The 23,456-nt window shown below is 39.5% G+C and overlaps 1 protein-coding gene across 1 annotated transcript in view; it reads right to left on the bottom strand.

Moving 5' to 3' along the window:
* HMCN1 (hemicentin 1) overlaps positions 1 to 23,456 on the bottom strand; it is a 186,131-nt gene that overhangs the window by 111,898 nt on the left and 50,777 nt on the right. Inside the window, exons 7-11 of the mRNA XM_065841673.2 lie at positions 20,854 to 20,974; positions 20,047 to 20,310; positions 19,638 to 19,782; positions 15,398 to 15,519; positions 10,561 to 10,836 (exon numbers count right to left, since the gene is read on the bottom strand). Coding sequence (XP_065697745.2) covers positions 10,561 to 10,836; positions 15,398 to 15,519; positions 19,638 to 19,782; positions 20,047 to 20,310; positions 20,854 to 20,974 — 928 coding nt within the window. The remainder of the gene's footprint in view (positions 1 to 10,560; positions 10,837 to 15,397; positions 15,520 to 19,637; positions 19,783 to 20,046; positions 20,311 to 20,853; positions 20,975 to 23,456) is intronic.

Genomic DNA, 23,456 nt, shown 5'->3' with positions numbered 1-23,456 from the left:
AAGGTGACAAAACCGGGCTAAAATAAGTAGCGCCAGGTCATCATTTGTAGTAGAAACTACGAGAGCATAAGTGGTTTCACGTGGATTCAACTTAGACATAGTAATTACATGATAATTAACTTAGACTTTTTAATGCATGCTTAAAACTCAGCGGGGCAGCAACAGAAAGAATTTCGACAAGTTCGAGTTAAATTTGTGCGGACTCCTAAAAGAGAAAGCCAACGAGCATGAGCTTTCTGGTAGGCCAACAGTAAGAATATAACCTGAGCGGTGCAAATAAAAGTCACGATGTACGTGCACTCACACGGAAAAAAATTAACAGCAAAGTCACACTGCAGCCAACTGAATCTGCAGCATTAAATGCCAATGGATGCTATGGATTTATATCAGCTGTACTTTTCAAGAAGGGAGATAGGCTAGAAGTGAATGTATTCTGTGAAACTCATCTTCGACAGAATTGCTCAGTAAAAAAGGCCCTGAGAACAATTCCCTGTGGCAACTGATGCTTTCTTCTGTGGTACCTATGGTTTTGGCTAACTCATAGCAGCAAGAAAAAGATGCACATCACTTAAGAGATGAAAGCATAGCAACTCATAGGACTGACCGCTACTACTTCATCTCAATTAAGGCATCAAGCTTTATCTTGGGAGCTTTGGCTTTTGCTAATCACACACTGCCTGGGGTTTAATATGTATTCCTCTGCAGCTGATCTTTTTACTAGCAATCATAGAATGAAAAGCCTAAGCCTCACTCTCCCTTTTGGGAGAATAAAAGGGGCTAAATATGTGTAATGCAAAGAGTGAATCCAGGGCTGCTCTGCATTGCTCATTTTCATGAGCTTCAGTGGAAATTACACCATCCTACAGATGCAGGTGACATTTGACACATGGCTTCTAAGGAAAAAAGTGTTTAAGAGCCAGAAAACACAATCTATTTCCATGTGCCATAATCCATGCAGAACAAGATGTGATGCTATGCAACTTCCAGGTGAATAGCATCTATCTTTCTAGTTCAGTCCAATTCCAAGTGCTATTGCAAACTGGAGGGTTAATACCAGGGCATTTTCACCACAATTGCAGGGAGAAAGATTGTTTCTATCTTGTAATACCATTTGCTTAAAAAGCTGCTCACTGAAAACCACAGTGTTTCTGGCCCAGAAGAATGTGCCTGTAGAAGATTGTGGTGTTTCTAGGGCAGAAGCAAGGCAGATTCTGCCTCCTCGCATGGCAGAAATGCTCTTGACTCAGCAGGTTTTTAAGCAAATTGTATTACAACACAGAACTTCAAAAAGAATCTTCCTCCCTGTGATCTCACCCGAGGGGATCTGTGACTGATAGAAAATGAGATAATGACAAATTAAATGGTTTTCAAATGCTCAAACACCAAACTAAGAATGAGGATAGGAACAGCAGGAGATCTCTTCACCTTTTACATGGAAGGGTTTAGCCAGAACAGTGAAGGTTTGGGAAATCCAGGCTGGTAGGTCTAGCGATATTATCAATCAAGTCGCACTCTGCTAGCTTTAACAAGGTGGCTGTGTCTCTGCAGGTCCAACTTCACTTGATAACATGGATTAATTACAATAAATTACAACTACAAGGCAGGGGAGTACACAACAATGCCATGGGTATCGTCTGCCACAATCACAGTTACTACAGAACGAGGCGTCCTGTAGTAGGTCTCACTGACTCAGAGAGCAAGGTTCTTGAGGAAAGCATAAGTAGTTTTCAAATATAATTAGTAGTAACCTCAGCACACAAGTAACTTTGGTTTAACCTTTTTACTATGCTTTTATTTAAAATATTTGCAGTGTGTTTTGTGTTTAAGTTCCGTGAATACTTCACATCTGTGCGTGTTTCATGCAAACTTATCCGCACATCCTTAGTGAGCACATAAAAGCACTTTTTCAAAGAGCAACATAATTGTTGTTTTGAGGAAGGCTTTTTGATGCAACGTGGCACCTGGTGCTCCGGGGAGCAGAATTATTATTGCCAAGACTCCATGACTCTGTTTTCAGGCACTAACTAGATGTGTGAGCTTGTAAAGGATGTAAGTATATGCAAAACCACACAGCTACACTGCCAAAGACAAGGAATAAATTAAATAATAAACGGCAACTGATTTGCACACAGTTGCAAAATTGTAAACACAGATGCATATGGTGCCTTATTTCTTAAATTTATGGCCATTAGACTTTCCCAAGTTCAGTAGATTTAATAAAGAGCTTCAGGGTGCAAGAAGTCCTTCCTGTGTTTCATAAGAGTTCCAAAATCCCTGAGCTCCCAGTGGGATGGCACCAGAGGAAGGCAGAGCCATAGTTCCACAAGTACGAGGATTCAATCCACAGCAGAGGGTACAGGGAGAAGCGACAAATGGGTGCGAGTTACAGAACTGTCCTCGAGTGATTCATGATGTGCACAGCTTTCTCAGCTATTTTTATTTCAGTTTAAATCCTGCCAAGAGACAGTGGGAGATATTCTGCACACTCTGGTCTTGGGGAAGGTCTAGTCCCATGTTGATATTAGGAAATTGTTTGTCTCAGATGATAATTACACATCGTGCTTTGGCAATACACCGTCGCCCATGCGGTTATTTTCACACAATGATAGTATCAGGCAAGTAGAAGAAGGCAGAAAAAATATTTGTATTTAACATATAAGCAATATGATTCTAGCTATCAGCTAGAATGAGTGAGGCCACATTTGCCACTGATTCGCCACCTTGTTTTGTTGCCCCAAGGCAGGCAGGATAGGCTCTCTTGTACGACACCTCAATTTGATTTCTTCTTCTTTGTTCTTTGTTGCACAGGGAGAAGATTTGAACATGGGTGGGGTGGAAACATCCAGCTTTACTATTGTGATAACCATTAACATATGTCAGTGAGTGAGACAGAAGACTGGGGTTATGTGGATACCAAAGAATTCCTCCCAGAGCGTAGATTTCCACTTTGATGTCAGTTCAGGCACAGATTTCACTTTATATAGAATTATATCCCCTGTTATGAAATAATAACACAAATACACATAACCTGTTACTACATTCACAAAGGGAATCCTCCCTGTTCATCTGGTTTCTATTATTTTTAAATCATGTTTTAGCAACTTGCATTGAAATCAATATTCAATTCTATACTTTTGTTCACATGGCAAATGAAAGAGGTGTGGAAGAAAAATTGAAAATAAACAGAAAAACTGACACAGGCTCCTGTTTGAACAGCAAGCTGAGAACAGATTTGTTACAGCATAGAGATCAAAATGTTCAATAGAGATCGCTGCACAGCGCACCACGGAAGCATCTGTTCCTGTAACTGCTTATGCACTCACTCAGGTACAAGATGCACAGTTCGTGGGGTTATTTTTGGGAGACTCTCCACGAAGCTTCCAAGCACAAATTTAACTTCTAGAGGGTAAAAGGGGAGTATTATTCGGATCTTCTTCTTGTTCAGCCAGGGAGTACACACAAGCTGCAACTCCACCAATGCCAACAGCGCTCTTTGCTACCACTGACAGAACCAGTTGCTCTGCTGTGATATATTCATATATTGTGACAAATAATACAATGCAGCATCCACTCCAACACTAAGAAAGTGTGCTGTGAAAGACAACTTACTCTCTGTAGCCAAAAAAACTACTTCTCAAAAGACACACAGATAAGCACTACACTCAGAGGATTCTCAAAGTTGTTTTTCATAACCTCCCTGAGCTTCCTTGTAGCTTGGCATTCACTGACCATATGCAGATTCTATCAGGAAAAATCTAGCATATGATAATTATTCACCAGCTGTGAACAAGAGGCCACAAAGAAAGGGTCGAACATCACACATAGCACACACCTGGCCTTGACAGCGAGATCCCTGCAGGAGAAAGACTCACAGAAGGAAACAGGTTCCTTCCTTCTTATACCCCTGTCCTGGCTTCATACTCAGCCCTCGAAGTCTATAGACTCAAGAAAAAACACTTGACAAACACCTTTTTAAATGAAAACAAAATAGTTCAGGCTTCCTGCTCCAGCAGAGCAGCACCGAGGTGCTGTAGATAAAGCAGCATCATCTTGCAAAACCAGTACTTTGCAGAAAGGGAAATAGGGGGCTGTGACAACATCAACTTTGTGGGTTCTTCTCAGGGAATGTGTCCCCGTCTTCACATGACAGAGAGACAGTTTGCTATATTGAAATGCAATATTGAACTTGTTTATGCTCCTATGCGTTACCAGGGACTGTACACAGCAATCCGGCAAGAGTTGCCAATCCAACAATACCTAACAGTTTAATTAATGATTTCCTCATGCTTTTTATTAACTGTTGTAGCAACAGGGATCAAATATCCTGCAAGAAGCTTGTTTCCAAGCGATCCATAGGGTGTATTGCCTTAAGGTTTGGGTAGGTCAGAAGACACCTAGAAGTACCGATTTCTAAAAATATTATGGTTCCACTCCTCAAAAACTCATCTTAGAAATCCTTCTAAAGGCCAACATTCAAGAAAACAAGCAAGACCAAGAAAACAAATGATGCAAGACACTAATTTCCTGGTTTATTTGATACCTTGATGTTTTATCTTTCATCAAGTTAGGACTCCTTGGAGTAAGAACTCTTCTGACTCTGAACACTATTAAAAATTACAAAAGCTTAATTATCACTTATTTGAGTTTGTGATGAATTATATAAGAGACAGAAAATGTAAAGAAATTTCTAGCTGGAGAGAGGTTTTTTTGTTCTGCTTTTGTACTGATAGAGGATGTCAATCAGAGAATATTACCAAAAGAAACCTTGCAAACAATAAACACAGGCCAACTTCTGAAATCAGGCCATAAGAGTGACTGGTCCAAAAATGCAAACAATTCCCCATCAGCTCCTTTTTACCAAATGTAGGAAGGAACCTTTCACGAACAGCAGCTGTGTGAAGACAAATGAACCTCATTAATTTTCTTGAGTGGCAGAGAACTCTGGAGAGGCTGCTCAGGCAATTCCTGCTCACCTGCATTGCTTGTGCAAGAGGCTCATTTCCAAAAAACAGCTCAATTGCTATCATTGAGCCTGCTATGAATGATAATTAGCATTGAGGATATATACTGATTCAGCTCGTTCTTTCAAAGAATACTGACTTTTCCATCAAAGAACATTCCTGAGAGTTCAACTGTTTTACTTCCTGCTCTAACAGAGGTGCCACAGTGCTAACAGATTCGGGGTAGAACTTTAAAATACGGAGCCTGGAAAAAATCTCAACTCTTCTCAGACAGCTCCAAGTAACAGCCTAGAAAGAAGCACAGAAGGCACTAAACTGCTTTTCATTCTTTAGGACAGACACCTTGTATTTCATTAACTTTCTAAATTTGAAATGGCAAGTAAAGCACAAATACTTGAATTTTACCCCCTTTCTTGTTTTCTCCATGTTTAAAGAACTCAGCACAGTATAACAAATTCTTCTTTGCTCATTATCCATGGATCTAAGTGAATGATATTCACACAATCAGCTATACAGAGATCTGAAAGACAAAGGTTTTTATTCCTGTATTGTGTCTTCTCAGAGAAAAAGAGCGGAGGACATTCAGGGAAGCGAGCACTGGTTTATGCCAAGGAGGCAATTTACCTTCTGTCCATGTAGGCAATCTCCTTCCTGGAATTATTCCAGATATAAGCACATTCATGCTGAAAGTCCTATGGCATTCGTTCAGTCCTGGTTTCTGCTCATTGTCTGGAACATACCTGAGAATCGCCATTGCTTTGGTTGAGCCAACTCACATACACTGCCTCCAGGGCTGGTTTTTGCAGCCTGGATTTCAAGCGATTAGTTGGCTGGTAAGTGTTCCCAGTGGTAGGTCCTGCTTTCCCCCCACTGCACAGCTACCATAGCTGGCTCCGTTTACACAGCAGGACAGCTCGTCACCTTTTGGCTTGACAAAAGAACACTTAGCAGACTATTATTACAGCAATGGCAGTTCTTTAATGTCCAAGTTACATACACGCTTTATTTCTGATGCGCGCAGGTGGAACAAATAACATGTATGCTTATGTCTTTCAGGTACAGCTTAGGTGCTTCTAGCACAGATCACTCTCAATTTATTTAACAGTGCTACCTGTAAGGAGATGCTAAAAACAATTTTCAGTTGTGATGGTGATACTAGACAGGCATTTATACATTTTTAAATGTTCAACATAGCAGGTAAAGGAAACTCACCATGCCATGGACAGAACCAGCTGAGATTACTGAACTCAAAAAGCTCTACTAATCGCCAACATAAACACGAGCAAAACCATAAAAGTTTCTACATGCTACACGGCTGTGTTGTAGAGGCAAGAGACAATTGCAATCATCAAAAGAAGTGCTTCGTTGTCTACTCTTACTCACGCCAGAAAACATGCAAAACCAAGACTGCCGTAAAATCACATTTAGCATCACCCAAATTTCAGGGATCTGAGTTTTGATTGTGTATTTTAAATTCTTTGAGGGCGAAGTGTGGAGAGTTTTTGGAAGAAAGAGGACATGGGCTGTGTGCTGTGAACAAGCCAGAGCTTGATGCGGCTGTGGTGCAGCCTAGGACCTACATGGAAGGTTTTTCTGGAGACACCAAAGACAGAACGGAAGTAAACAGAAGCTGGTCTGCCCTCGACCCAGGCTGCAGGAGGGGTGCTGTCATCACTGCACATGAACAGTTCGTGGACAGTGCCCTGCAGCTAATCACCATGGCGAGGGGGAAGAGTGACTGCAGAGAGTAATCAATTGTAGCCTGCGCTTGCCGTGTGGCCATTGGGTAAAGAGTATATAAGGGTTGTAAAAATGTGCTCTGGCAGACATTGATATTCAGTGTTGTTAAATGTTCATTAAAGGGCATTGATGTTCAACTCATATTGAGCCCGATTCTTTGTCCTCGACCGGTCCGCACGTTGCACTCAAAGAGTTCTACCATGTCAAGTTTTTCATTCTCCAACAACTGGTAGTAGGAGGATGGTTCGCAAAAGTAGGATCTCCGGAGTGCCACTTACTGCGGCAAGCAGCATTCATTAAAAGACGGAGTCAAACCGGGTTGTAGGAGAGTGTGTTTTGTCCGGTAGCAAAAGACAAGCACCAGACGAGCTGGCCACTTGCCTCCTACTTAAGACCGCACTGATTAGATAATGGAACTTGAGACAGCTGCAGCACTGTTGACGACTATTCTCTCTAAGAGAGGTATCGAATCGTCACAGGAAAAGTTAACCACATTGATTACATTAGCCCAGAAACGGGGACACTTTGGAGAAATTCCACTTTTGTTTTCCCCAATGAAATGGAGATTATTGGGGGATAGTATGTGGGATAAGACTATCAGAGGGGAAGAAGAGAAAAAAATTAAAGCTCTAAGAGATTTGTGGAGAACCATGTTAGAATCATTGGAAGGAATGAAGTCAGAACAACAGGGAAGGAAACAAACAAAAACCTCACAAAAATCTCTCTCTTCATGCATGCTATTCCAATTTCCAAAAAATGTCTACATTCCTCAAAGTGCCTTCCTAAATCAATATGACGTATATGTACGAAAACATCAAGAACAAAACATCAAGTTACCAAAACACTCCATATTAATTCAACCTGATAAATATCCATATAGCAAAGTCAAAGTTTGCCTACAAGACTGAAAAACTGGAATGAAGTTCACACAGCCATGGAATTTCCCTCAGCAGTGAGAAATAGATCACTGAAAAGTTTACAGGATCAATGTTTCACACTCCTCCTGATAAATTATATGAAGGATCTGAAAAAGTAGTAAATGCCCTTAAAAATTTGTTTATTTCCATACAAGGCAAATCTGTTGGGAGAACTTGAGTAATTCATGCTCTGTAGCCACCATTTAACCATGTCCAAAGATAAGCACGTACTTTAAAAGTCAGTCCTAGCACCCAAGCAGCACCAGTGCAATCCTGGATGGCTTCAGAGCTTATACACCTTGAAATTATAATGTAAACCATCCAGTGACCTTTCAGACTACTCTGAGCAAAATACTGTCACTCCATAGATAAGCACAAGTTTTAAACAGGATCCTCATCTAGCTGCGCTCAGTATTAGTGGGGAACTTAGTATAGTGGGTTCTTCTTAACACAGAACAGGCAACTGGGGCAAAAAGTCAATTCTCATTCAAGATTTCAGTCTGTATTTGTACAGCTGCTGGCACAAAAATGAGATGAGTGTTCTTTTTCAGAAACGGCAGCATCCAACTGAAAGCTTTCAAAACATGGGTTTATTACAATCCACTTAGGCATGTAAAGCAGAGGCTGGGTTATTTTTAGAGCTACCAGCATTTGTTCTCTGCCTTAATTCCCACTCCAGAAAAAGTGGGGATGAAAGCAGTGTTTATTCTCTTATGATCCAGAATTCAGAGATCTATATGGAACCGTCCCAACAATAATAAAGGCCTTCAATATGAATTTAATTTGACGTGCTGAAATACTTGCAGCTACACAAAGCACAAACTATCTCCATCTATTAACAAGACTTCAAATTTCCTTCTTCTGAATGTTAATAACAACCACCCTATAAAGCTTTTACTTCTTACATATAGCCACCCTTTACTCTTTTGCTGCCAAATAGAAACTGTTCTTTTGAACACTATTCTAGACGCTAACAAGCACTCCAGATTGTACATGACACAATCACACACCAAAATACCTCCAGAAATCATTTTAACCAAGCAAACTGAAATGATTACAAATAATAGTGGATATTACCATCCTGATTCCACTCGGCTTCTGCATCCAGTCAACCAAAAGCTGGCAGGAGGATACTTTTTCCAAACAAACAGAGGCAGACACTACTGCACAAATCTCACTTCCGCTGCAGCTTAGCGTTTCCTACACATTTATTCTGTTCTAAACATCTTTCATTAGAAAGTAAAGAAAACAGAACTCAGACTCCCAAGTAAGTCTGTCTAAACTGTCCAAGAGGCTTCTCTCAGACATGTTTTAAAGCTGTCAGCAATACCGCTACCAGCCAAAATCTAATTCCCAACTATTTAATAGAATCATTCTACATATATAAGTGATTCGAAACTCAATATTCTGCTGTGGCAGCAGTAAACTTCTTTAGCTTTACTATAAAAAGCTGCCAGAAGTAATTCGGTCATCGTGTTAAAGCTCCCAGCTGGTCTATAGACATGAGGGAGGAAAACCTAACTCCCAGGAAGAGATGAACAAGGGAGAGGGATGCTTGTCTTCCTGCCTTTGACACCCTTCAATGACTGTCTTGAGGGAAAAATCCTGTAGAACTTAAAACTAAGTTTTCCAAATGTATGGAAGTTGAGGTTTTTTTCCATGGCTTTTTTTTCCTTCGGCCTTGCTAGAAATTTGACAGTTGTAACTTCGCTGTAGCCATCTAAGGGTAATTCACACACATCAATGAAGAAACACTTCATCCTGCTGTATTTTGTAACAGGTCCTACAAAACTCATTGCACACCTACTTACTGTACCTTGGGAAAGCAATATGTTCTTCCTATACGAAAAGCTACATCCGTTTAGAGTGAGTGTTAACAACTCCACTTTCAACCTTTTTGTGTTTGGAGCACCTTGAGCCAGGCAATTCCAGTCAATTTTGCTTTTTCCATAACACAGTTTTCCACTAGTTAACAACGTACTAGAATTACAGCAGCAAAGTTAATGGAGCTATTCACTCTGCACAGAATATGACCTGGCATCATCAGCAAGCAGAAATCCTGTCAGAGTCACCAACAAGCACACAGAACAGTTTTCTCTCTAAACCATTTTAAGTTCAGCCTCCTCTTACCCAAAGGTTCAAACCTCCACATGACCAAGGCAAATGGAGAGATATCTGCAGTACTTTCAAATTTTAAAACAATTAGTTCCAAGACAAATTACTCCTTTATACGTATTTTTTTGAAATTTGTTCCTGATGAGAAGCAACAGCATGGTCTGGTCTCACCCACGCTGTTGCTTTCAGTTCTGAGATATTTCTAAAGTCCTTGCCTTCATAAAATCTATCCCTTCATAAAATCATGATTAGTTCTTTGGTTCTACTAATTGTCACTATAAAACAGATACAATAACATAATACACAGAAAAAAAAATTAGAAGTACTATTCTGCTACAGAGATATAAAATAATCCAGATGAACACAGAAACTTTTACCAGTTGAGTTACATATATACAACTATAGTTATAGGTTCATTGAAAAAACAATCCACATAGCCAGCCTGTAAATATTCTCAAAGTAGAGGCTGGTTACAAATATTGGAGAGCAGTATACGCAGCTATTCCTGTGCTCTGCTCTTTATAAGACACACCAAAACAACCTCAGGTTCCGTTCACTTGCAGAGCAGCTAAATTTGCAGTTAGAGGAGGAGGTTCAAACCACGGCTCAGAGAGACACATGGCACAAGGCAGTTTCACAAAATGAGCACTAGTGTTGTTTGCTGTCATTTTAAAACCGGAAAGAACTACATAATATTCTGTCAGTCTCCCGAGTGGTTTTATCAAGAGCCATAAATAAAATACAAAAGTTACTAAGAAAGACATCTCACAAGATAAAGAAAATATAAACCATGACAGAGTAAGTTTAACATGCAGTTTCCTCATTACCTTGCACCATAAGGAAGACCGATGCTGTGGTAGATCCACCCTCGTTGGAAGCAATGCAGTTGTACTTGCCAGCATCTGTGAGCTTTACAGCCTTCACCTCTAAGGACAGGTTGCTCATCATCCTCATTCGCAGGGGCTCCTGAAGCCTCACGTCCCAGCCATTTCTCTGCCAGGTGAGATTGTAAGGCACCGTGCTTAAAGTGAGGCAAGTCAAGATGGCTCCTTCGCCAGGGACAACCGTGACATTATTAGGAACCTGAATCATGGGCGGGGGCTCTGTGTAGAAAGAACAGAATACAATTATAAAAGAAAAAGGGTTGGGAGTCTTTGCGTCATTTGTGGATTCTGGATGAACAGCTTCAAGTCAACTGTAGTATAAAAAAAATAAAAATAAATAAGGTAATATTGGTTTAATATTTAGTTTCATTTCACATTGCTGAAGCCACAAGCCCTGATGCTAAGCTACCTAGAACACAGGTGACTTAGGTCAAAACCAGTGTGTTGCGTAGGATGAAGATCACATCATGTACGAGAGAAGATGTAGCACTGTGTTCTTTGAGCTCATCTTGCACTGGAGAAGCCACCAAGAGATGAGAGCAGCACAGGACCAGAAGGAAGAGACAAGAGACAGGACCACCACCAGATCTCAGCGCCTGATCTCTGACTGAGGTGTGACCACACACGACAGAATCTGAGCTCCACACTAAATTCTTACAGATTTGCATATGAAAAAAAAACCACACTACCAGCAAGGTCTTCTAATAGCAACAATGAAACCAAGCCAACAGTTGCTCTAAGCATAATTACTACGTTCTTTCCATGATGGTTTCTGTAAGGGCATGTGGAAGGATAGAGGATCCGTTCCCTTAATTTTATTTGATCAAGGACCTTGTCAAGTGGGATAAGGAAAACCGAAGGTAATAAACACAGTATAGGAAGACACAGACCTGACAGATGAACAACAGTAGAAACAATGACAAGAAAAACTTTATCATGCTGATTGATGGGCCATCAAGAAGTTACAAGCATCATTTCAAAGAGGAGTCAATCTGGATTTTGCTACCACTAAGGACACAAACCTGGGGTCCCAGATATGGGGTGGAGATGCTATCAAACTAAGCAAACCATTGAAGAAATATACTGGGGAAGTGAATTGGGGAGGAGCAGGCAGAAAGGGGCATAAAAGGGGACTGCTGCATGTAAAACATCACCAATCAGTACTCCTGTCCAACCAAGGCCTGCGCCTGATCATCACACTCTGTCCTGTCTTATTAAACCTTCGACTGTGTAATCTCATTCCCTCTCCTTTCTGGAGCTGCAGTCACTTAAAAGATCCTTTAACAGTTTCCACTCAAATCTTAGGTACCAATTTTATTATCTTTTCCCTCGTATCCTATTTTTTATTGTAACTTCCACTATTTGTTATTATTTGCTTTCCACTCTACTTATCTGCACAGTTTTGACCCTTGATCTATCCCACTCCTGGAAGAAGGCAGTTGCAATAATTTTGTATTGGAATTAAACTTTGAAACCACAGATGCGTAAAATAGGAGTAGTCATCCTGATCCTTCTTGAGATGTCACTGATAAAGGAGGCAATGTTTCAGTGCTAGAGAAAGAAAATGCAGTATGTATCACTTTATGAATTCCCACTAAAAACATATATATATATATATATATATAAATTCCATTTGGTTTTCCCCAGATTGGTTCTTACTGAATAATATTCTGAGTGGGATGCTTCAGCAGAAATAAGACAGCTGTTAGAGCAAGACCAAATCTTTATCAGTACACACCAAAAAAACTATTATCCTAAGAAAAGCAAGAATAACAAGGAATAAAAAGAAAGCCTATATTTATTAAGGGTGAAAGTTACTCCCAAGCTCAGGGCCAGCCATAACTCCTCCTCACTCAAGTCTCCTGTGGAGTCTCAGACGAGGGTCACAAGTTTTGGGCTCGATCTGTGCAGGGCAATGAATCACTCATACGCTGGGTGTGCAGCTCTGCTGCCCCAGAAACACAATCCCCAACAGCAACCACTTTCGTTATCAAAACTGTGTATTTTAACACATGCAGAAGCAAGAAAAGCTAGACTTGCTTATTTATTGAAAATAGAGTTTCTCCTCTGCACTTTAGGTTTTGTTTTGTTTGGAAGAAATGACAAATCTCCTAATGCTTTTCATGGGCATATCACCAAGTATGTTACTTAAGCTTAGAAAAGAGAGGGATGAAGCCAGTACAGGACTAAAACCCCCATTTCTGAATAACAGTCCGATGAACCACATCAGTTTCTTACCACAAGAGTGCACACACAGCATCCCCCAGCCAAGCTCTGAGCAGAATCCCCTGTACCCACAGCAGTCCAGTTAAGATGCTTCCACAAGCCAACAAGGTATTTGCCATTTTAAAGATTTAATACGAGCGAGACAAAGTCAAGCTCAAGTGTTTGCTTTCTCTGAAACTAGCAAATGTTGACACAGTTCCAATGCCTTTCACACAGCAGCTGACAAAATGGATTATCTGTGATATACTGTCTGTCAGCTGAGCAAACTAAGAATACTTGAAAAGATTGTTTACTCTGCTTAAAGAAGAAATTTCAAGTAATTTTCTTCCAAATATTTGTACACAAGCATTTCAAAGTGTCTCTCTCACATTAATCCTCTGCATGGCTCAAAACAGAACTAATTGCTCATGTTTACATAGCGAGCCGGTCTCAGCCGATCTCTCAGTGCTCTGTAAATGAGAGGACACAAGAACTTCCTCCCTCGTCACCCTTGACTTTCAAGCGCTACCCATATCACGAGAAAAAAGTTAGGATTCTCTTTCAGTTTTCTCTGCGATAAAGAAGTTTATTGCAACTTCCAGACCAAGAATCTCTATGCCCACAATGTCTGGTGCAGAATATAACAGCTTCTGGTCCTCCAAAACACGGATTGAACCAAACAGGGTTTGGTTCCTGTCGACCTGAAAGATTGTCGTAGGCAAAGGATAAAGCAGCACTTTAAAGTGAGGGCTTGGTAATTAGCAATGTTACTGTTCAATTCTACCCAAGTACTTTGCGTGACTAAAAGGATGTTCCTCTCCTCAAATTTACCACTTGGTGTAAGAGCTGTTTCTCTACAAACTTTGCCTTGCTTGGAATCAACAATATCACACTCGTTTCTTTGGATTTGCTCACACTGCAGCAAAACATCTTTGCCTGGAAAAGAGGTGAAGGGACATATAGTCACCTTCTTCAACTGCTGAGTGGGTTGCTTTAGAGAATACAAAATTTGAGTCTTCTCAAGGCACAAACAAAAAGGGCGAGAGTCTAGTCATAATATGCAGCAGGGGAAATTCTGACTAGACATGCAAAATATTTTCCTAGTGGGGGTAGTTAAGCACCAAAGGCCACCCGTGAAACTTGTGAAATCTGTGTCCTTGGGGGCATTCAACTTTTTGTTGGACGAGTGTCTGAAAAACACAGCCAAGCTTGGAAATTAATTCTGCTTTGAGCTGCTGGCTGGACTAAGTAACTGCCACAGGTCCCTCCAGCCTCAACTGTTTTGTGATTCTACAATTCATAATCCAGGCTAACTAACCCAGGTTACCTGCTACAGGAGATACAAGACAACAAGCAGTTATATGAAACCCTGAGGCTGAACTCAAATCACTGTTGTGAGCTCTACCATCCTCATTGCCACTGCAAATTAACAGACTCGGCTTCAGTGTCCTCCTTGCCCAAGAGCAACGGTTTACATTTCTACATGACATAAATAAGATTTTCTTCTTAATTCTTCCTGCGGGTCGTCTTCCTACAGAAGACCTCTACTGGCTGCTGAAGCAGATCAAGACCACACCTGGTTTTATGCTTTCTCCATCTGTGTTTGGGCTGCATCTTGGTTTACAGTTACTGAAACTGAATTCCTCTGATGGAATAAAGGGATTAACTTTGTGAATTAAAGCCTGTTGGTTTACTTTGGAAACTTTTCTAGCCAATCTGCAATTGGAACGCTCAACATCATCATCTGCAGGCAACAACCAACATCCCCATGTCCCAGCAGTCAGACTCACAGTACACAAGCAATGTAGACTAAATCTACTCTCTCCCTTTCTTCAACTCCAAATTTTTGTGTCCAAAGCTTGACCAGGATGACATTATTCATAGAATCACAGAAAGCTATAACTCGTTGCCATTTAAACTGAGATTTTTATGAAGTTAGGAGCATTTTAAATTAAAAAACAAACCACAACCCACAATAAATAGTGATTAGAATCCTCTGTTGGATGGGTAATTGCTAGCAAATCTGGGCCTAGCAACTGAATACTACTGTTTATTCAAAATTATCTTTGTGATTAGTCTGATTTATTCCTCAATTAATTTTACTTCCTTCACCTTATTCACTTTTAAAAAATTCAAGGTAATATAAGAGAAAATATTTCCAACAATTTACTGCATCTCCTTTAAAAAAATGCAGAAAACTTTTGAATGCAACTTTTGTAATTCCTTGTCTTGTCTATCCAATAATACATACAAACAAGTAAACACACATTCCTACAGCTCAAAATAAAAATGAGAACAACTGAAATCTGAAATTCCAACTTCCGCTTCTATAGGCTGTATCTATTCTGCAAGCCCCCCTGACAGAAGGAACTAATTAAAATGTTACCATTTAAAACCAGTGTGCTGAATAAAACTCAGCACATTTGTGTATGTGGCTGAGAAAAAACTCATAAATTAAAAATGCATTTAGAACTGGAAGTGTAGCTTCTTGGCCCCAGGTGCCATTTATCTCTGTGAAGCGTCCGAGCACAATGTATTATCACATTTCAGCACAGAAGGACGGACAAGGACCCACCTGATACATCCAGAAACGTCTGTGCGCGGCCGGTGCCTGCACTGCTCATTGCCAGACATTCGTAAAAGCCTTCGTCAGACAAGGAGACCTCGGCAATTTCCCAGCTCATACTTGACGATTCTCTGGAGGGAGAAAAGCGCATACTCACTAAATTCCTGAAGGAATCAAAAGGTATGTGAACTTGGATTCCTGCCTACGGACACAGGAGATTTCTACCGTATTTAAGAGGAAACACAGACCCTCCGATGAATACACTGTTAGGCTTTTTATAAACATTAAGAAATACAAGTTTTGCAGAACATCGCATTTGCACATCTCCAAATATGCCTTTAACATGTGTTAACAGTTGTCACACAACAACTAAACCCACGGTATTCACAGTCATTCACGCAGCCGCTCATACTCTGTTGTTAGATTTACTACTTGAGAAGATATCTTAACACCGACAAGTTTCTGTGTAGAGCTGGTATGTGGTACTCAACCTGTGGCTCTTACCAGCAAGTGGAACAACGGTTCATCCTCCCAGCACGAGCTTCTCAAACAGATAGGGGCTACACATAAAAGGAGACCCTGTCCTTTACCAGATATAGGCTACTTTCCCCCCTTCTATATGTAAATTCACTATGAGGTTCACCCAGTGGAGAGGGCAGAATCCACCTTGCTACAGGATGACAACATCCAGGCAGCTGCCTCTGTACTTTCTAAACTGCAGGAACTACCTCCATCTCAAACAGTTATTAATACAATCCAGCAAAATCTGAAGTATCTGTAGGAAGATGACCCTGACTTCTGCTCTGCCAGCTGCACCTCTGAACTCAGGACCAACAATAACTATAATAAACCAATATTCTGCCCACTGATTGCCTAGCTGTATGAAAATAAACAGTGCAACAAATATAAAGACAGAATTGCTGGATTCAAGGCTGAACATGGAGTGTGGGATGTGAGCAAGATAACGTAACAGAATGTACATAAATACTTGGAGTTTTTCTATAAATCACAGCAAGGGCAAAACTGATAGACAATAATAACATGTGTCTATCACATGCAGCATTAAAGAAGAAAATAAAAGTATAACTACATTAACTGGTGGCTGCCTTGCTTAAAAACAAACACTCTTACAGCTTCTTGAGATTCAAACCCACATTTTATGCAATGAATGGTGCAACAGCCGCACAGATGATGACATAAATGAGCAAAACAGTGATTCTTCTGCAGGGTCCCAGTGCTCCCTGTGGCCTGTTGCTATGGCATGTAAACAAAACTGATGAGCACTAAAACAGCCCTGATAGTTTTGGCAAGTAATTGCCATGTTATGGGAAAGCACTAAATCAGTAAATCCTTTGTCTCTCTTTTGTTTGTCTGAATAGATTGATTTATCAGCCCTTAAAGGACACAGAAAAAACAAGAGAAAGACACTTGGAATATGCATGGGAGCTCAATGCTATAGCACCATGAGACAGACAATCCAATTACACCACAAAAGAAAACATTATAGTGACCTTAAATGGCTTCCTACTCATTCTCTCTTACTTCAGATTTTACTCTAGATAACCTAGTATATATCAAATCTATGACGTTTTGCAGCGCAATGCTGGCAAACGGAAACGGCAGTATCTGCCAACGCTAAAAAACAAGGTAGTTTCTTCCTTCCAAGCAAAAAAGTGAGAAACTGCTCTTTTTCATGGAAAGTATGTTAAAAGTGAAATTACGCAATCCTATTCTTCTTCATTCCTGATTTTTGCTACACAGCAGATGTCAAGCATGGAAGCCTTGAGAACAGAAGCATAAAAGGAAATGTGTCCAGAGTGGAAAAGCTTAGGAAACAGAGACCTGTGGTGGTCTGTAAAAATAGATAAATAATTAAACAATGGCAGCAATGCATAATACACACCCCGAGGGATCTCCCGCACTCTAAAAAGCAGTAACCACATGCAGCTCTTTGTGATGTGGATAATACAGCACCTTTCAGCATCAAATTGTTTATTTACCCACATCATTTTATAGTATCTGCAATCTGCCGATCGAGCTGCTTATCTAGGCAGCCTGAAAAATACAAAGATACTCCCTTAGCTAAGCTGCAAAACCTGAAGACTAAATCACATCCTGGTTATTAGTTATTGTGGAGAGCACAGTGATATTCTCATTGTACCCAACCGCCCCTCTGGGTCACCACAAGCCAGCATGGTCCAGATCATCTTGTCACCCAAGAAGTCTTCAGCAGCAGCCTGGGGCTACAGGAACAAACTAAAACCTGAGCTCCACTCGTGCCGCACTAGTTTGGAGGGATATATTCTGCATGGTTTAGCAAACCAGATATTAGGCAAGACTAACAGCCACAAATATCCATTGATTCAGAGTTATTATTATTTTCATTAACTAATGGATCACCTTCCTTGTCAGAATGTCACGTTAGTTTTGCTGATTCTGCCCTTTGCAGGGTTGGTGGCATCTACCATTCATAATACAGAATGGATCTTCAAGACACATTGGTGCTCAGTTTCCACCGATTTCCCATTGGAATTAGGTGCTTTTCTACTGTTTTTGGCCTCCTAAATCAGACGTGTCAGAAATGCATCAAGACATTAATCAAAATCCAAATTCTCCTACTAGACTCATCCCAGTATGAGAAAACTAGCAAAAAAAAGCTGCTGCAATTTACAGAAACTTCTTTTTCCTACACATGTTACTCATTTAAAATTAGGAATTATTATTACAGCTGACAGTAGCTCTCCAATCAAAGTAAATAACATTTTCAAAGTACATGCACTTCAAGAACGCCTAACATATATTCGTTCTAATGTTACTTTCACACAGACAACTGTCACGCTAGAACTACAACATTCAACTTATAAAGCATTTCTTTTTTAAATAAGTATTAAAAAAAAATTGAGTAAAGATGACATCTTGTCACCAAAATAAAACTTGTTCAAACTCATTCAATACAGAGCAACAATACAACTCAAATCTGCAGTGAATTAGTAAACCGGGCAAATCCTGTATGGAACTTCACTACTAATAAAATGCAGACAAGCCAAGCTGAATTACTTCTTATTTAACTATGATCAATAATATTTGGTTTGAAATATATTTTGTCAAATTAACTTGGATGATCTGTTCATCCATCTAGTCTATAATTCAAAAATGAAAAATGCAGCCCAATCATAAAGGTGCTGGATATGTGAAAAGCAAGGAACGCAAGTGTGTGGTTTGATAACTAAATAATGGAAAAAATGACACAGCTGCTGAAATATGTGCCATGGCTGACTGAGTGTAAGGGACACCTCGTAAATTTAAGAGAAAAAGAAAAAGAGCTGCAGCATTTCACATTGCCAACAGCGTACGAGGGAGCTTCAGACTTCATTTGTTTTGGCAGTCACATACCTGCGACTGAATGCTAAAACTTAAATTTCAATCTTCTCCTGAAGTGCTTCGGGCTTTACAAGATGCTAACAGAGGTACCCTAGACACTGGTTTCTAGTACAGGGTACCCTTTTGTTTCCAACTACCGGAATTACAAGATGGACTTTATAAATATTTCTATTTATTTATTTTTCTTCTCTCATTCTACCAAGAAAGAGCATACAATCCATTTTCTAGGCAGAAATCTGAAGAGCTTTCTGGTATAACTCAATAAAAGTGTTCCTGTTTCGAGAGATTTTCTGAAGAAGAATATTTTCTAGGCTGTATCATAGAATATACTTCTAAAGCACCTATGAAAGGCCACTAAAAACAAAAGAAATTAATGTATGTTCCATAATCATCTATTAATCATTGGAGGTGGGGGGGGGAGTTCCAGGAAAAAAGCTAATTATGGATCTACTTTACACCGCTTTTTAAAACAGAAATTAAAAACATTTGCCTTCTAGGCGTTTTGACCCAGTTTACCATCATTTAAGAGCACACATTTAACGGGGATTTTGGCCAGAACCATATAATCTCATCATCTATATAGAGTGTATCCTTCACAAAGATGTATATATATATATACACACACATATATACATACGCACACATATACGCATATATACACACACAGGTGTGTGTGTGTGTGTGTGTATATATATATATATATATAATTTCTCCATACAATAGAGATTCCTTAATGAATATCACTAAAAATAACAGAAGTAACAAGAAGTAAGAGAGTATAAGCAGTATATAACGTTAAAGAACAGAAAACATAGGATATAAATAGGAAATAAAACAGTATCGGGGAAAAAGACCCCTCACTACTTACTTGAAGAACTGATCCACTCCTAGTGTTACTCCATTTTTAGTGAAACGCTGAGTAAAAGGTATAAGACTTTCTACATGGCAAGGAACAGACCCTGGCTGTAGGTAATATCCTGGAGTCTTGGCGGGCATTGTAACTTTTGGAGCATCTAAAGAAAGCAAATATTCCCCAAAAGATTAATAGCTACTAAACATATATCCTATCTTTCCTTTTGTTAAAAGGAAATTCAATTTCTCATTAAGTTATATTTAGTAGATAATAACATTCATTCGTCCACCGTGATCTTGAGATAGAACATTAGAAGAAAACAGCACAGAAAGTACTTGTGTGAGTTAGAAAAAGATATTAGATATCAAGTTTAACTGATTCAGAGCTAACAAATGTACATTCAAAGCGAGTTAAAATCTCTTACCAGGAGTAACACTGGAAAATGAAACACTTGAAACTCTCTGAAAAAGATAATCATCCCTGTCATAGCCCGTTATTTTAACAAAAAAAGCCTCATCTGGCGGAATGAAGTCAGAAATATTCCACAGTCCGTAGGGCTTTCTGTCGGGATAATATTTCACAGGCAAGGTCTTCAGAAGTTCCCCTGTAATACTCAGGAGTTCTATTCGGTCTACTCTGGCTGGAAGAAAGACCCCTGTGGTATTTAGTAGCACGAAGGTAGGAATCCCTAGAAAAACAGAAACATGCTTTGTTAAGTGCTAAAAAAATAAAATTAAAACAAAGGTTAAATTCCATATGTATGGTCCATTATCCCCTGAATGCACCATTCCACTCCAGCTCTTACTTCCTAAGTAGCAAAAAACTAAGTTGTGCTAAGGTGTGCTCTCCTTATTAGGTGCCAGGTGACACAGCACTGATTAGGGCTAAAATTACTGATTTCCAACAGGTGTTTCTGAAACAGCAGCCTCTTTATTAAGTGCTCACCATGCCCCAGAGCCAAAGGCTTTTTCTGAAGCTCCAAAAGTTACAGCAATAAAAGTTGCAATTTTGAGGTGTTTCTTAGCTAAAAATATATGGATTTATGGGATATAAAAAAATGAAGCTAATATGAAAAAATACTGCTGTTCTCACATGTTTAAGGGCCAAAAAAACCAACCAAGAGCAGCCCCGGATTTGTCACAAAGTTCAGAGAGATCCTCATAAAGCTCTACTTGATTTGGGGGGTCTGAAAATGTTTATTATTTAGTATGGAATAAAAAAAGGCACAAACCTTGCACTGGTCTGCTGGATGTTTTTTTAAAGTCTAATGTTGGCTTCCTAGAAAACCCAGCTCGAAAGTCGATGGTGCTGAGGCCTGTGATCCGAACAGAGTGCCTTCCGCTGCTCGAAGTCTGCAAAAGCAACCAAGGGAAAGAACACGTTGCATAACTGGCATTTCAGGAGTTGCAAAGTTTCTGATCCATGCACTGAGTTCAGCTTTCATTAAAAATAAGCCAGAAACGAGGCTTATGCCAGAAGTGATAAGTAAAAACACCTTTCATAAGGCTTTACTTTAAATACTGGCCCTACAGTTGTAGCATCAGGAAAAGAGACCATTTGTCTGGGAGGTAAATCATAACACAGAGACACAAGATCAACAACTACATGTCATATACCAGTGATTATAATGGGAGACTGACTGGAAGTTTGGATTTTTACCATTATAAAAGCATATTACAAAAGAGTAACTGAAACACAAATCAACAGAAAAATAAGTCTACAATTTTTGCTGATAACATATATATATATATATATATGCAATTTGCTTCCAGTGCTACAATAATTTATCTTACCTTTTTATTCATGAGTAAGCCCCCTTTTAAAATACATGCAAAACTAATTTACCAGTGAGTCATATGCAAAAATCTCAGACGCTGCACATCACGAAACAAGCAGCAAGTTCAGACCAGCCTCAATCAATTCCGTATATTAAAGGTTCTTCTCCTTCCCAGCCCAGGTGTCGGTGGGAAGGTGGAGGATACAGAAGTGCCTCTCACCTCTGTTCTCCACCACATCATTTGGATCTAATCAGCAAAAAAGCCCAAATCACAAACGAGACCCACCCACCCTTGAACAGCCTTAGTTGTTTGAGGGCACGGTAGCTTTTATGCAAGTCCTCAATCTCACAATTGTTTTGATTTATCTTCTTTAAGTTACTTTCTATCATTCCATGCTGAGAAAGAAAAGGACAACTGCTACTTGCCAAGAGCATGTGGGAACCCAAGGCTTTTTATCCTCACCTAGTTCCACACCGTACAGGTGTTGGGGGAAAAGGAGAAAGACTGCTGCATTCCACTGAGCGTGGAGTTACAATTTTACAGACTTAACAACGACAAACCCCAGAATGGCAGGAGAAAAATAAAGCTTCAAAAGGCTGCGAAGAGTGATATCTAAGATATATTATGCCAAGATCGAACCCACAGTTAGTAGAACCTACTCCAGGTTTTTGTTGAGGGAGATGACGCAGTACACAAGACTTGCAATGTAAAAGGAATTACATGATTCTATTAAAATGAAACAATTCCACTGAGCTTTATCCATCTAGAGACTATTATGTGATCCATTCTCAAATCCATAATTCCTTCAGTTTAGTAACCACCCTCTGACACAGCTGCATGTGAATATTCAATTACACAGTTGTTTCTTAAAACTAACTGCCTAGGGACAGCCATTTAGACACTACGACAAATTGATGTGTATCTGATTAAAACAACTTCTATTTGCTTAGCCTTTCACCTCAGAAAAATCACTACTAAAGCCTTTTTTATATAAACCAGCTGTTGACAATACAAAGAAATATTTAAGTGTGCCAAACAACTCATGTTATCAAGCGTTAATTGGCAGTTAAAATTTCATTAGACAAATTCAGCAAAGTTTTCTTTTTATAGCTTTATGCATCTGTATAAAGAATTTATGGTGTGATTAAACTTTTCTAAGTTTTTTCTACGTCTTAAGTCACAGCCTTGAAATCATAATGCAAAAAAACCCAATTTGGTGACTAATGTCAAGTAAACAATTCATAGAAAATTACATTGGAAAATTATTTCTCTTTTTGAATTATTCAGACCTTTGGATACTTTTGAATTTTTAAGGATAGAGTAACCTTGTAAACTTTTATCATTTACTAGTAACAATAGATGCATCTATCACTGTCACAGTTAGGAGTTGGCAGTCTTATGCAAACATCTAAGAATAAACTTCTCCCCAAAAGGACTGGTGTCCAATTAATATCTTTGACAAGTCTCTTTTCACTATTTGTAGTGTAAAACTGATCGCTGATATTGTACATTAGTGTTTCTCCTCCCACACTGGGCAAGCATGATAAAAAGAGCAAACACGTGTTTATCACAGATGTCAGGAAAAAATGCTTTCCTGTCTTGCAAACAAAGCAAAATAAGACTGTCCAAAATGCATGTATCTATAAACAAACAGATGAAAAAAATACACTTTTTAAAATAAAAAACTCTTAATTTTCACACAACAGAAAAACCAAGCTACAATGGCTAAATATATTTTTAATTGCATGGTTATATTACTATATTTACAGTGATGGTGATACTTCAGCTTTAAGAAACATGCTCATTCAGCAGGCATCGCTCTGGACTGGTTTGTTGTTACACCCCATCGAACCAGCTGCATTCGGCTACACGAGCATAAGGAAACAGCAGCAGCCATGAAAGATCTGTCTTAATCACAAGAACAGCCAAGTTTTTCTGCTGATTTCTCCTTGCTTTTCCTCTCCTTTTTTTTCTTCCCCCATAATCTCTTGGTGGGTATCTCAGCAGTAGGACCACAGATAAATTGTGTCTCTCAGCCAGCTTGGAGGTGCGGAAG

Source organism: Patagioenas fasciata, chromosome 6 (assembly GCF_037038585.1).
Source record: "Patagioenas fasciata isolate bPatFas1 chromosome 6, bPatFas1.hap1, whole genome shotgun sequence".
Lineage (NCBI taxonomy): Eukaryota > Metazoa > Chordata > Aves > Columbiformes > Columbidae > Patagioenas > Patagioenas fasciata.
This window is presented reverse-complemented; position numbering and strand designations above follow the sequence as displayed.